A 15791-nucleotide genomic window follows, 5' to 3' on the forward strand; every position below is an offset into this window, starting at 1 on the left:
TGTAAGAAAAACAGTATACTACTAAGTTGCCAAGGCTATGTAAACACAGTGATCTTGGTAAAGAATTTGGTTGTGAGGCCAAAATACCTCAGAAAACAGCTATTCCATTGCACACATCATTAAAGGTTGGAAAGGATAAAATAATAGCTTGTTTTGACGCTGTTGTGGTCAGTGAATTGGTCATGTCTGCATCCCAGTCTCTAGGGAGCAGAAGAACGTCCTGAATATGCAAGAGAAGAGAAAAGGCTAGAGCAAACCTCCTTCCCGGTTGCTGTAAGAGTCCCATTCACTGCACTGTTTGAGGTACATCCTTGGAGAAAGGGGATTTTGGGGAGGAGGAATTGTAAACTCTGATTTATTTTCCTCATACTATCCTGTACAGCGATTGCTATGTTATTAGTTTACAATGAGGATTTAGCACTGAACACATTTAGTTCGCTCGCATTCAGATTCTGGCTGTTACAAAATGCTACAGTTCTGCAGAAACCTGATTGTGTATCAGTGAGAAAATGTGTTTTATGCTAAGAAATTTGCAGCTTCAGACTCTAGAGCAGAAGCCTCTGCAAGACCTTATTTCAAATCTTTTATCTACAACTTCACATTCCATGCGCTTTTCATTGGGATCTTCTGAGAGAACCTGTGAAAATCGCCACTGAAAATACTCAGGGCTGGTGACATTGAACTGGTGGTTCTCCACTGGAGTCTTCGGTGTCCAGAACTTGGCACAAAATGACAAATTCCAGAATTACCTTCCATTAAGGTGGGGTGGAAATTTAATGTTAGCCCTTAATGTCTGAGAAGCTGGTGCAGCTGGCATTGCAGCTATCACTGCAACTTGATGATGTACTCAAAGTGCTGGAGGCAGTGCCTGATTCTGGGAAAAGGAAACAAAAAAAAACCCAATAAAATATTATATGGTTGTTCTTCACAACTTTCTTTGATAATAGGAATCTCCAGAGACACAATCATCTCATTTAAGATAAATAGCCTACCAGAGCTGCTTAAAGACTGAGCTGATTTGGAATTGCCTATGAGCATCAGCAGGTTGTTTGCTGGAATCCAACCTTCTCTACCAGTGCTCAGGTTCTTCATATACCTAAAAAAAAATAAAAAAATAAGAAGTCAGGTTGCTTCATTTGATGCCTTTGAAAGTTTGCCCTAAACATCTGTCTTATGTCTTCCAAACACAGTTCTGCCTATAAAAATTTCCAAACACAGATCTGCGTACCAGAGTCCATCCTCCCCTTCACGAATCAGTTGAACTAGATCTCCACTTTTCACTGTAAATTCTTCAGAAACTCCTTTCTCATAATCAGTCACAACTGTATATTTGCCAGGAGTCTAAATGAACACACAGGAAAAACATAAATTATTTCTGTTGAGTATTTCAAGTGACCTTGCAGCTTTTGTTATGAAATTAGGGTACTCCTCCCTTCTTTCTTATGCACATACATGCTGAGGACAGTGCAAATATACATACAGAGACAGTAAAACTTTCCTGTTCAATTACATGCAAATTCAGCACATGAATTCTCACCCCCTGCAAAACATTCAAGTGAAATGTTTCCATTGCAACAATTAATTCAAATGTCTACAGAAAAAATTCAAAATAACTACAAACCCCCCAAATCATCTGGCAAACAACTGCAGCATGATGTGTCAAAGGCTGTTGACATGGTAGCTGAGCATGTCATCGCCTAACTGCCGTACTAAGGCATAAGCAGTCACGGTCACACTAGTCTTCAGGTTTACAAAGGCACAGATGGACACTCCCAAGGTACAAACAAGGCTGATTTAAGAGAATTTTGTCCAGCTGAGGATTTCAAGCCAGACACTTTCCTTCCCGCAAGCTTCAAAAGGCAAAAGCCACACACAAGGTATCGGTATCATTTGCTTAGCTCAATAGGAAAGCATTTCTGGTTACCAGCTTCATCTCGCCTCCCCCTCCTCCTCCTTCTTCCTCCGCATCTGACGAATTCAGCGGATCTTCAGCACTAGACCAGCCGTCATTTTCTTCAGATGCATCAAGAGAATGAGATGTTTTAGCCCAACCTTAGGGAACAAACAGCCAACCATTAACTCTGCAGCAATGAGCCACTGACTGGGAGAAGCGTTCTTTCCACTGAGAAGGTCTTAAGTGATCAACATAAACTGGAGAAAAACCAAACACAAAGAAGTTATTACAGCCACTGGGTGAAATTCACAGCTGGCAAAAGTTGGCCCATTTCCATCAGCTGTGGCAATGCACAGCAGTGAATATGGCCCTTTGGATTTACATAGAGGGAAACAGATGGAAAGAATGCAAATTCCAAACAAAAAAGCAACTATTTCTCTCTTACACAAAGATGAATGATGGATAGATATTCTTTTTCTTGGGAGGAGGTCGAAGACAGGAACGTACACTTTACGGGAAGAGGATGAACACACAGGATTACCACCTGAAGCAACCTAACCAGCCTGCTGGAACAACAGATGCACGTGCATTGCCTTCTTCAAACTGTTGAGCACTTAGAACTGTTAAGAAATTCAATACAAACTACCGGCAGTCTGTACTTCACCTGACAAGGCAGCATATTATTTAAGGGTATTCATGCTGACACAAGGATACTTAATCACGCTGACTTATCTTGGTTCTAAGCCACCAAACATCACAAGAGCAGTATCCTGCCTGTCATTTATTGCCAAGTGTTCCTTTTGCTCTCTCAGGGTAAGGGATTTCATTTATGTAATCAAGCTGAATCATATCAAGAATGCACAAAATCCCTTTTCCAAATAAAATTACAGTAAGTTTTACTAGTAAGATGCTGTTCACTGAGGTCAGCAGCTGCTAATAAGTGTGTTGAGTTTATAAAGAAAAAAATGTTGTAATAAACCAGACAAATATTTGTAAATAAGATTTTGTTTCAAGCCAAATGGTGGTAACAATGAAACTCATTGAAAAGAATGGAAGGAAAAACAAACCTCCCAACTTTTATGTAACTATTACTTAAGAAAGCATCAGCATTTTTGCTCTTCACTGCTTCTGAGGCATTTGTCACGTGGCTGGTCATGCCAGTACATTAGGAAAAAACCTGAGCATCACCACAGTACAGCCAAAGCAACCTAAGAATCATAGAAACAAATCACACCCAGAGCACACCAAACGGAGTGGGACTTTTACCTCGCCTGCGCTGCTGGATGGACCTGCACAAGGTTACAAGTATTGACCCATTTGGCCTTGTCCAGTGTTAAGAATGAACTTCCATCTGTGAAGAAACTGAGCAATAAATTCCAGCTGTATTCCATGAAAATTTCCTTGGAAGCTCACATCATCTAGTTGATTTGTGGGACACAGCTGAAAATCTTTCCATTATTTCCAAGTTAAGAATAATGCAACCAAAAAACCCTTGGTTTCACCTAATTGTTCCAACTCTCATTAGAAACAGAACCAATGAGCACCACAAAAGAAAGTGAAATCACTGTAATTGCTCTGCCTGTAGCATCATACTCACTGGCTTGCTCATCTGGAACATTTTGGGTAATGGTTCTTATTCCTCAGCCTCTTTCTTTTCATATATTGTGCTGATGTAGGTAAGAACACACCTGCCTGATCCTGCCCATAGCAACAATACACTACTCCTCATACAAGCTGGCACTCTACTATTAACAAGTCTGTATAAAAGCCCATCTCATCCTGGGCACGGAAGGGAAGAGGTCACTGTGGTCATATTCATATTAACTAACTACAGGCATCAAAATTATGCATGCACATTCAACGTGCACACGCATATTCCGCACGGTGTGACTAAATCAAAGCTCCCTATAAAGGCAGGAAAGGTAAGAAAATGGCAGGCAGTCTCAAGAAAAGACAAGGTTATGCAGAAATGAGCTTAGATTTGAAGGTGGCAGGAAACTCAAGAATTCATTAACCACTTCTCTTCAGAAACGGGCCCACAGGTTTCTTCAGAGATAGGATTGATCTGCAAGATGCGATTCTGTAACTAATTCATTTTTTCTTGAGCTCACTGCGATGTAAGTCTGAGCAATATGGCAGTGAAAGGAAACAAGTAGGGGCAATGCACTCTGCACCAGGGAGCTGTGGTCACCACCTGGTGTGGTTTCATCCTAAAATGCCTGGGTCAGCTGCCTGTTCATCCCCCTGAATTGGGGAAGAAAAGAAAAAGTGTCAGAAAAGTGATTGGAAGATGCAAGACAGAAAGGGGAGTTACTAGATGCTTTAAATTCACTTATGAGGTTTAGCGTTTCATAAAGTGAGGGGCTGCTGGACAGGACAGCAAATCAGACAAGGCTGTTCCAAGGACCCAACAATATTATTGTAAATTAACAATGATCAAGGACTGTCCACCCTGACAAATTCCAGCATCTGTGCAGCACACCACAAAACACTCTTTGCTTTCTGACAACATTTTCAGGCCCTCAGAATTTCTGTGGTGCCTGGAGATCTCGGAGGTTTGACTGCTACCTGCAGGAAGTTAACCTGTAACTCCCGTAGCTATACGTGTGGAATTTCTGCATGCATCCAGCCTGGGATTATATTTCCTGCTGCTCAGATGAGGTGAATGGTGTGACACATTTTCCTCAGCACAGCAGCTGGACCTGCATCATTTCCACAGGTGAGAGAAAGACAAAGGTTATGGAAACCTGGAGAGGAGGACAATGGTAGGGCTTGAAAGAGCTTAATCTTTAGAATAATATTTTCCAAAAGCGATGGTAGAAAGAGAGTCAGGAAGAGGGGGACTGCTCTCCTTGTACCCTCTAGTCAATTAACCCCAGGGATTTGTACTCAAGCTTTCACCAACAGCCTTGCTGGTTAGAAATGGGTCATTTAACGGAAATGCTTTTCTATTCTTTGCTTGGCTGTGGGTTGGGAGGACAGGAGGCAAACTGCTTCACGGGGTTCAGCTAAATCATCTTGGGTTTACAGGGTGGTAAAAATTGCCTACTGTCACCCAAAGAAAGATGCAACAGGACTGTGACTACAGTAATAAATGCAGATCTAAAATGGAATCACATGGCATGACAGTGATGATCCTCACTCTGACTAAAGTACATGAGGATTGGATATATTTTTTTTTTTTCTTTTCAAGAAGTTAAATCATCTCCACAAGAGGCACAGTGACAGGAGGATGCTAACTGGAAAACCATGTGTCTCATAGCAACTCGATGCCTGTGTACTGCCATTAAACACCCAGATTCTGGGTATTTCTTCAGCAGAAGATCTCTTTCCTTCTGTTGTCTCCTAAAAACTAGTTAGACATATGCTACTTCATCTGATGTCAAGGTAAAACTTCAACCAGTTGTGCTATCAAAACCAAGATATATATATATGGAAGCTGACAGATGCACTTGGAAAAACTCAGCTGATATTAATACTGCTGAACAAAACAGCATCATATAGGTATCCCCGGTACTCTGATGTAACACATTACACAAGGGACGCGTGGAAATTTGTGGAGTACAAGATGTGGTATCACTATACCTCTTAAACCAAAAGGAGTTGGGTCACTCACTACTTCATGCCGTTTAGCTTTTTTGTCAGGACTGGTAGGAGAAGCTGCAGGAGGATGAATAGGCAAAAAACACAGAAGAGAGATATTGAAGAACTGGAAAAAAGAGAGTAAGTGGAGTGCATGCTAAATACCTTTGAGTTTACACTGGAAAACAAGTGGGTTTCTGTAATCTCCCTAATTTTAGCTGTCACTAGTCAATTACAGTAGAAGAAATTAATTACATGTATTTGGAGACATTGGAGATATTATTTATTTGGAGATTAAATTGACAAATTCATTTTATAGTAGTAGAAGAAAGTTTATGCAGTCTTTTCTAAATGAAGTAGACATGAACTGGATACATTTAATTTCAATTTGAGGCAAACATTACCAAGTTAAGCAATCATTTTTATATAAATCTAGTACTACAGCAATACCTGGTCCTGTAAGAAGGATCATTGGCAATATCTGGCTTTTAGCAGAAGCAGATGGAGTTTCTGTCAAGGCAAGCATGTGATATTAGAGCTCACCTCACCAGCATCAGATACAAGACCCTCCAAGAGTCTCTCCAGAAATAACTCAAAGGTAATGAGATTTTAGAAAGGCATTCAGAAAAGATGCTTGGGGAAAAAAAAAATAAATACATCATGCTCTTGAACAAGTGCCATCATCTTAATGCAATTCATACTGTTCAGAGACAACTGTTTAAAGCAAGAAGTGAATGTATCAGTGTGATTACTTGGCAGGAGGAAGCAAGAACGGTCTCAAACTCCCTTTGCCCATTTTAGGGGAAAAAAAAAAAGCAAAGATAATTTCTAGAAACATAGGAAAATTATTATTTAATTTTGTATTCAGCAAAACAATGTTGTCATATACATTCTGCTGCAGTCATGTTTTGGGAAGTCTGTTAGCAAAGATGCCAATAGAGAAATACTCTAGAAAACCTTGATTCCTTTTTGCCAAGTACAAGTGCATTTGGGGCAGATCCACAGAAGCAGACCAGGTGCCTGATCTGAAGACAACTAACTTCCTCTAGTTTTCCTACAGGAATGAGGCACTACAAACTCTTTCCTTGGACTTGATAATGAGATTGAAGGCATTGGAAACTGCACTCCTTCCCTTTCAAATCCAACAGCTCCACTTTTCCCAGCTGCATCATGCCCTCCCACTCTGGAGCTGGTTTCTCTTGATATCTCCTTGCCAGGCTTGGTGACTCAGGAGCCTAGCTTGAACTTTGGAGAGCAACCTTTGGCATATCTGTCACACTACACACACACACAAAGTGATACTTCAATTACAGCTTTAAACAGAAAACAGTCTAACAGTCTAGCCTTTTTAATTTTTATTTTTAAATTACCTTTCTGACTTTTGAGGTTAGTAAAGCCCTGCAGCGTAAAGCGCTTTTTTGACAGTACAGAGCATTCTGAGGTAATGTCATCTACAAAGGAAGAGAGAGACACAGAAAGAAAGGGGAGAAGGCCATGAAAAGATCAAGGCAAAAAATCATTTGCAGCCTTGACAGGGAATCTGCATGGTAGGATGAGAAAGGACAACTGAAAGTCCAGGTACAATAGAAGAACCTGAGTGGCCAGCTGTTCTCAATGTGCAGGAGCTTGTACTGCCACTGGTTGAGTAAATAATCTCCATGGAGGGAAGCAAAACTGGAGAAAAAAAGAATAAAGAAAACCACCACCAAAGCTTTTCAGAACAGGTAATTCCAAGAAATTTATCCAGAGGAAGAGAACCTTGAGAAGCTGGGCAGCTCTAGGAGATCTGCCTCATAACGCATAGTTCCCACCTCCTTTTGGCTACCCTTCATTCAAAGTGGCTTTGGGCCTGTACACACCACACAGTGGAACACAGAAACCCCAGGCTATGGGCAGATGGGAGTGGCATGTGGCTGCCGAGTGGGTAGCACTTTGTGGGTGGGCTGCCTTAGGGCTGAAAGCAGCAAAGCCCTGCTCATTCAGGTGTAATGCAGCATTTCCCTGGACTACCGTGTCTACTCTGCTGGTGGATCTGCCTGTGCATCTGCAGTGCAGGCATGCTCTTTGTAATTAAAGGCAACAAAATACATACGTGTAAACTCACCTTTGCCTTTCTCAGGGTACTTTGGTGCTACTGTGGTGCCAAAACTTTCTAGACTTGCAAGATCAGCTTTTCTCTCCTCCATTTTTTTGGTGTTTCTGATGTGGTTCCTTGAAGGACTGTTTATTGGAAGAAAATTAAGACAATCAATCCATCTTCAGCAAATTCAGGTCTGGACAGGGGTGATGACCTTTGGTGATGGTCTGCCTTTTACATACAGATACCTATGCTGAAACCCGTTTTTTAACTACTTCCCAGATCATAGCTTCCAGGACTGAAAAAGTCATTGGTGATTGTGCATTTAAAGACCAGGAGCACGTACAAAGGAGAAAAGCTCCCCAAACCAACTGCATGTATTATGGCAGTGGGAGCTACTGAAAAGACAGCTCAGGACAGCCTCCATTCATTATGAGCTACAGGACGCATTCTGTGCTGAGAGGTTCCTCCTGAAGGTACTAAGGGAAACAAACAAAAGGAAAAGAAAGGAATAAACGCTGCCCTTCAGAAGCTCTTAACCCAGAACTGATTGGATACATAGGTTGAAGAACATATGTTGGATCTTGTGGTTGGGTTCCAATCACAACTCCATTTGCGAATGGACTGGAGAAAGACATCCCACAGATACTATACATCTGAAAAATTCTCTCTGAGTGATTAAGTCGCTTCATAAAAGATGCGGGGGAAAGAGCTACTGATACTTTTTTGAGCACACACCATGTGGGAATGATTGAAGATGTCAGCACAAAGGGTTCTAGGGGTATATATACATACACTTACTAAAAAAGAGTGAGTAGCAGAGGATTAAACAGAGGTGTCAGAGAAGGGGTGAATAGAAGGTAAAAGCAGAAGAATATATAGCATGAGCGATTAAAAATAGGAAAAGAAGAAAAGCTTGACACAGAAGTTGGGACACTGAACTAACCAACACATCACTTTTAATAAAGGAAACTGGAGGAACAGAACAAAGAAAAGAGAAAAGATAATGCCCGCGGGGGGGGGGGGGGGGGGGGGGGGAACCACACAAAACAACCAACCAAACAGGAAGATAGCAAGACACTGGGAAAGGAAATAAAATATAATCCAGGTGAAAGAAAAGAACAAAGAAAGAAGGAAAAGGCCGCTCCACATAACTCTTATCTGGGATGTAAAGTACATAATTAGCTGTTCAACAGAGTCATAATACCATCGGGATTTTGGCTGGCACAGAAAATTGCCTTTATGTGTTCTCTATCAAGTGGCAAAATCTGTGCCACTGCTCCTCAGTTTAACAGTTCTGGAGACTCTAAACTCTAAGGTTCACATCTTTATAGTAGGAAGAAACCTACTTTCTTCCCTCTTCACCTTCCACCCCCCCAAAAAAAACAAACCAACAAAAACCAAAAAACAAAGCATAAAGGGGGCAGTATTAAGGGGTAGGAGTAACGAAGAACTGCAAATTAGGTGTATTAGTATATTTACATGACAGCCAGGCAAATTTGGCAACATAGTGCTTACCTTGTACAAGATGATGCTGGTAGAGGTAAACTTTGTGTTTGTTCTAGTGTCCTGTGCTGACTAGCTTCTGTAATGGAAGAAAGTAAAAGAACTACTAAAACTGATTTGTGTTTTAAGCTTTTCATTTCTGCAGTCCTATACAGTGAAGATATACAGGGCAGGTTTTGAAGTTCAAAGAGAAGAGAAATTAAAAAAGTATGTACATCCAAAATATTTTACCTCTGCATGCCTGCAGTTGACTCGTCAGCACTTTTCTTATTTCATTTACCCAAGTAGCTTTAACTTCAGGTGTTGGTGCCTACCCAAAAACAAATACAAGCAGCCATCAAGCATAGAAGACTTATTACAGAGTTGCATTCCAAAGCACAGCCTTGGAGGAATCATTCAAGAGAGCTGCTTCTCCAGCCCTTAGTCAACAGAAACTAGTTGTTAGAAGTGGAATACACTAAGGCTGAGGCTGTGCATGTGCTACAGTCAAACACTGGCTCCCAGGCCATTTAATACTCCAGTAAGAGCAGTAGTAATGTTGCACACAATATTCTCCATGGATGTTGTAAAACACCATTACTCCACCCCTTGTGTCACCCTGCCCCTACCACCCCCCAATCTTCCAAAGACTCTGCAATTGAAATCTATTAAGAAACTACCTTACGAATTAATCTGGTGGTGGTTTCGGATTTGCTGCATTTCCTCATCACTATCTATTAGTGATAAACCAGTGGAAGAAAATTCCAGCTCTTACAGTTAGACTTCCCCCTGCCTTCTCTCTTTTTCTTTTTTTCAGACGTGGTTATTTATTTACCTGTATAATATAAACTTCTTCCCTTGCATTATACCAGATTTCAAATTTTTTTGCATCACCTTTGACATTTTCTGTTATTCCAACTGCTGCCATCTGAAAGCAAAAAGAACAAAAGCTAACCTATCACATTGTTACAGAAGCAATGGAAACAGGCAGCTACTGGTGTTATCTGGTACCCTATTTCTGGAAAGGAAAAACACATTTGGCTTCTTGCTCTAGGAAAAGAATAGCTAGTAACACATGATCTGCATGTTGGACATATGAGATTTAGCGCTTTGTATCGGCTTGGCTACCTTGGAGGAAAGATTTAAACTGAAACTGACCCACAAGACACTGCTTTTAAAATCCAGACCATAAAATCTCAGATCTATTTTATACTACCCTGCTCTATATTCAGCTAGACTCGTACAGTTTGGACTTGGAGTCTCAGAGGGTAATTTACACCCCCTCTCCTCCATCTCTCTAATAGAGAGCAACACAAAGTAACACGGACCTGCAGCACCACTTAGGCCTGCTTGAAAGGGTTAAGTACCCAGTGCAGAATGTTAACGCATCTTAGCAGATAAAAACCTAAATGCTGTATTACTGCAGGCTAAACCCATAGTACCTCGACCTTGCTGGACTGCCAAGTGTCTTACATTTAAGGAGTGTTTGTAGCTATAAGAAGGTGCTTTCTCGTATCCTTCTCCGTTTTCTTCTCGCTTTTTACAGAACAACACTGCTTTCTCATGGAGGAAGAGATGTCGCTGCATTGGTTTGAAGCGTGCCAAATCTTTCACCTTCGAGTGACCCTTTTTATGATCAGTCCAGACATTGAAGGATCCCTGCATTAAAAGCTTGCCTAGCTCATTCAGGTTACCCTGGAACAAAAACAAAAACAAAAAGTGATATTTTTAAGTACAAAGAGATAACATCAGACTAAAAAGCATATACTGAACAGGTCTTCACAAGTTCTGTCATTCCAAGTAATCTCGCACATCAGTGTTTATGTTGGGCTTGGAAACATAAGAGAAGTAAAGTCAGTGTTGGATTTTTACACATAATTTTTATTCCCAAACACTGTCAGGCAGGATTTACAGTCAATAGTACCAGTAGCAGAGCTACACAGATCTACATATAGCGGGGAAAGCACACTATGCATATTAGGCTGTTGGGTTTTTGCCCCCCAAACTCTACTCCACAGCTGCTTGTTGTGATTTCTTTTTCTTTTACTGGAAGTTTTGAGTGTAGTTTTGCACATAGATATAAAAATTTAGTAGTAACTCCATTTGACCGTATCCTAAACCAACCTCTTAATGACAATTTTCAGTCTCTAACTCAAGTGTCGAGTAGACCAAAGGAAAAAAACAAACAAACAAACAAACGATCAAGACATCTTTGGAGAGACAGAGCAAAATATTATTCATAGGAGGAAAACTTCAGAACAGTACAGACAGACCCATTTTGCATTATTCCAACGTTGCTGATACTATGATTTTCATGACACAATTCAGTTTAAAGAAACTTTTTGTAAAACGCTCTTCTCATTATTAGTATGCATATAGGATATGCTGTGCATATATCTAAGAAATGAATGGAAAGAAATTTGAAAGTAAGTAAAAATACTGCTACTCACATCGTAGCCTGTAATAGCTATCTGGTGCATAGAATCATTAACTGCTTTGAGAATACCCAGTATAGAAGTTAATGCCTCCTGAAGATCTTCAGCACCTTCACAGTTTTTGCTGTACTTCAGCATTTCCTGAGCGGGCAGGGAATGACAACATACTTACTTAGCTTTGGAAACATCAGGAACTAGAAACATTCACATCTTAACACTGAATTTGGGCAAAGTTTTTAAAGTTTTATACCTATGATCTAGTTGGTTAAATACTGTCTGGAACTCAGAAGACCCTAAGGTTTTAATTTTCATCTCTGCTGCTAATTAGCCAAATATATTTCATTCACTTAAAGGTTTTGTAAACTCTACCTAAGAATTGTACAAACCTAACTTTGCAACCATTTTTTCATCCCAATGGAAAAAAACAACAACCCAAAACAAAAACCCCAAACCCCACAACAAACCCCCCAAAAATGATATCTGTAACTTTTTGGAAGTGAACAACATATGTAAACACATAGGTCAATTTCATTTACTATTTCAATTATGGCGAGGCCAGGGATGCTAGTAATAGACTTAATCTTACTGCACATTTTTAAAATCACCCCTTCTCCAAAGAGCCTATTGGCAAAAGTGTGTCTTCCAATTTGATCCACATAAACATAGCTACAAGTTCATGTGGAACCCCCCAGACTTCATAGTAGGAGAATAAGCATTTACTTGTGGACTGTGGACAGTAAAGATACTTCAAATCAAAAACCTTTCCAATAATCCTCTCTTTGCATAAGCTTAATGTAATTAATTTTTAAAAGTTATTAATTTCAGCTGAGTTTTAACTTCAGAGTAAATTTGGTGCAAGGCAATTTCTTTAAACTACTATTAAACACAATTACCTAAACATGTGGTTATGTGGGAAATATTTCTTACTTCAAACATGGCAAAAACTTTTACATTAATTTGAAAATTTATGATAGGATATTGCCCTCATTTTTTTCTCTCAAATGTTAGCACATTGAAGTAAATCACAACAGCATCCTCTGTAAAAACACCATACAGTGCTCTTGGTCAAGTACATTTCCTAGAACGTGCATCATAGAACCCAGCAAGGCCAAATCCTGTAATACAGATAAGGTGACTGTAACTGGTGACTATAACTGTAGTAACAAGTACTTCAGATACTATGTTTTCTTTGTTGCAAAAGTTTCTTGGTCCTCCTGTTTCCCCTGATCATTTTTCCATTCTTCTCTTCAGCCAAAATATAAGGGCAAAAGCAGTTACACGGTGTCCCTGCATAACATTTGCCTGGCTACTAGCAGCTTTTTGGCTGCGTGAGGAAAGAGCCAAGCTGAAAGCTGATAGGGATTTTCTCTGATTTGATTTATACACCCGTCCGTGAGCTTTTAGGTTTCTCTTCAGCAGGCTGAGAGAAGCAGCATTTAAAAAACCAAATGCACAAAATGTGCTTAGCATTATACTTCAGTAACACATACCTTTAGCAATAATTGGTATTTGGTTATTCTTTGAACAGGTTTCAGCAAGTATGAGTCCAAACTGAGCTTGTGGTCAAGTTTCCTTTGACATTCCTGTAATCAGTGTTGGATTCCATCAGAACACTAATCAATATTTTTATCAATATTTTAAAATCAATATCTATCAATATTTTGTTATTTGTTCTTGAGATGATTAAATAAAACAAACAAAACAAACCACAGCAAAACCAACACCACAGTTATTTTACACACTCAAGCAATCTTACTTGAAAGAACACAGAATCTGAAAACTGCCTCCACAGACTTTCAGACCGAGGCTTATTTTGACAGTATTTTTCATAAATCTGGAAATCTTCCATCTGAAATTTGGGATACAAGCAAAAACTTAATAAATTATTGTAACTTTAATATACAAAGTTCATAAGATTTTTTTTTTCTTCTAATAATCTATAAGGCTATGAAAGAATAACGACAAAAAGCAATTCCTTGAGGTAACCCAAGCAATAAACAATTATTGAAAATCACTGATTTTGTAATGGCTACTAATTTTGTACTTGGAAGATCAGAATAAGATGTTCCTATTAATATTTGCTTCAGTTGCATGTTAAGTAACTAACAAAGCAGCATATATTTTCTTTACAAATATATTTCTATTACAAAATGCAAAATACTTCTATGTATGCCCAACCATGAGTTCCTCTGGGCAACTTATTTAAAATTCTTCCCCTTTTCCTGTATACATTTTATGAATGTGTTTTGGCCTGGGAATTGGACTAAGGTAGACCAAGCAGTTTGTTGCCCCTTATCACTTCAGTACTTGTCAAAAGCAAAATGAAATAAAACTGTTGAAACTGTCATAGTAACTATAAAGGAAAGACTAGACAGGAAATTGGCAAGCACAGAAGTACTTCTATCCCTCAGTTTTAGGCAATAGCATCTCCATGGATGTAGTCAGTAAGTAGGAGAAGAGGGATGGCTTTTCCCAAGAGTTTTAGAGCATCAATAGGCAGCAACAACAGGAGATTGATTTCCATAAGCAGATTCCTATTTAGCCCTTTAGCGTGCTATGGGTGAGACTCATTGTTTAATAAATCCCAGAACAAAAATGGTTTTATTTTGGCATAGATTTCTCTTTTCAGAATAAGAATATTTTGGACTTAACTCTGTTAAGGTGTTCTCCTTAAAGGAAACAGAAAAGAATGACAAGAAAAATATCCAGTAAAGAAATCTACCCAAGTAAACCAACCATTTATAGTGATGTGAAACAGTGCAGCGCATGACTCCATGTTTTCCTAAATGCTACTTTAATAAAGTTGTTTCGTTTCAACAAGGTAGTAGCTCTTTCTCAGAAAATTAATCACCCCACACAGCAGAAAATATCCCTCCTCTCAATTAACATCTACATTCCCAATATGTTACCCATTCAAGACAAAGGGGACGTGGTGGCAATCACATGAAGACCACTGTCATATGTGCCAGCCCTACAGGGGGGCTTATGAATGAAAAGCCAGCAAAAAGTGACACATACCTGATCCAGAAAGCATCGTCCTACTAGTTCTGGGTATTCGACATAGTTTTCTAGTTCTCTCAAGAATATTCTGAGGAGCAGAGAGCATACATCAAAAAAGTTGCAGTAAATGTTTACACCTTGCAATTCTTCTAAACTTTTGGAAACAGAGTTGTAATTCTCTACTACAAAACTAAAAAAAGGCTTCTAGATTGTCTAGCAATTTAATTCAGATTAATAGAGTAAAAAAACCTTATCCAAATGCTATTTTTAGATCTGAATGCAAATCCTTACCTGTTGTGAAAGTGATAAATTTCTTCCATGTTCCCAAACAAGATGTCCTTCTTATTCTGGAGTTCTGGTGAAATGAGATGAGCCATTAAGGGGTTGTCCATCTCTGCAGCATAACCCTGCAACACAGGAGAGAGGCACACTGATTAGATCCCTTTACTTACAGTATTTATCTCTCATTGACAAAGCAGTCTGCCTGCAGGCTGACATACAGCAAAGAAAGAGCTCAGTATTAATCATGAAGAAAGGATACAAATTCTGGTTTTCCATCAGTCCAGTAAGACACACTGATAGTCTTTAAGTAAGACACTTGAATAGTTACTGCAAATTTAGTTAAGATGAAACAAGTTTGCAATCATTTCCACCAAGCAAAGACTATGCATTCCCATACTGCTTATAAGCTATAGTTTGTACTTTTTCTATTAAAACTTTACACATCTGCATTTAAAGATGCAATCCCAGTACACACACAAGCCTTCATGCCAGTCTTAGCTATTAGTATGAGGGAACAAGCTGTCTATAGTTATTTGCAGGTAACAGAACATTGCATTAGTGGCACCGATATAATAAACTGCACTGAATTATAACACACTGGCAAATTGAATTCAAGGATAAGCAAAAGTGCACTTACAAGTAAGATTCTTAATTTCAAAGTGATGTCCAAACTACAAAAACTAGAACTAGCCTAGCCTGAACAATGCAAGCATTGGGTAGGACAGCAATTAGATTTTATTTGGTTTTTAACCTGACAGAGCTCAGAACTTTAGAATTCTGAAAAAATAAAAGCAAGGAATCCATACATTTACAAAAAGCTTTTGATATTTTTTTTCACTGCAGACTGACGCAGTACTTCTTTTAAAAATGTAATTTAAAACCTCTTCATGTTTTATTACCTATACAGTACTTGTGCTTTAAGAAAGAGGAGGGAAAGCTACACTACGCAGCCACAGGGATCATTTAATCTTCCTTTAACAATACATAAGGCTTTGCTTAAGTCTTCCATCTGAAAGCTGTTCTAAAAGCATTGAAA

General features: G+C 39.2%; 1 protein-coding gene across 15 annotated transcripts in view; it reads right to left on the minus strand.

The window, feature by feature from the left end:
- Positions 1 to 339: 339 nt before the first annotated feature.
- The window catches only part of MCF2L (MCF.2 cell line derived transforming sequence like), a 158981-nt gene continuing 143529 nt past the window's right edge, over positions 340 to 15791 (minus strand). For 11 of the 15 annotated variants that reach the window (XM_061472710.1, XM_061472699.1, XM_061472700.1 and 8 more), the window contains 16 exons: positions 14765 to 14880; positions 14492 to 14561; positions 13230 to 13322; positions 12964 to 13056; positions 11489 to 11614; positions 10512 to 10733; positions 9874 to 9966; positions 9291 to 9369; positions 9072 to 9138; positions 7581 to 7696; positions 5927 to 5986; positions 5480 to 5554; positions 1925 to 2052; positions 1229 to 1341; positions 993 to 1096; positions 340 to 874 (listed from right to left, as the gene is read on the minus strand). In XM_061472710.1, coding sequence (XP_061328694.1) covers positions 780 to 874; positions 993 to 1096; positions 1229 to 1341; positions 1925 to 2052; positions 5480 to 5554; positions 5927 to 5986; positions 7581 to 7696; positions 9072 to 9138; positions 9291 to 9369; positions 9874 to 9966; positions 10512 to 10733; positions 11489 to 11614; positions 12964 to 13056; positions 13230 to 13322; positions 14492 to 14561; positions 14765 to 14880 — 1650 coding nt within the window. In that variant the 3' untranslated portion in view covers positions 340 to 779. Of the gene's footprint in view, positions 875 to 992; positions 1097 to 1228; positions 1342 to 1924; positions 2053 to 5479; positions 5555 to 5926; positions 5987 to 6846; positions 6928 to 7580; positions 7697 to 9071; positions 9139 to 9290; positions 9370 to 9873; positions 9967 to 10511; positions 10734 to 11488; positions 11615 to 12963; positions 13057 to 13229; positions 13323 to 14491; positions 14562 to 14764; positions 14881 to 15791 lie in introns of all 15 variants that reach the window. The other 4 variants (XM_061472702.1, XM_061472709.1, XM_061472712.1 and 1 more) reach the window with 3 other exon arrangements.

The sequence above is a fragment of the Pezoporus flaviventris genome, unplaced genomic scaffold (assembly GCF_033815535.1).
Source record: "Pezoporus flaviventris isolate CSIRO_AGI_PZ_B2104156 unplaced genomic scaffold, CSIRO_AGI_Pfla_v1 ptg000072l, whole genome shotgun sequence".
In the NCBI taxonomy this organism is placed as follows: domain Eukaryota; kingdom Metazoa; phylum Chordata; class Aves; order Psittaciformes; family Psittacidae; genus Pezoporus; species Pezoporus flaviventris.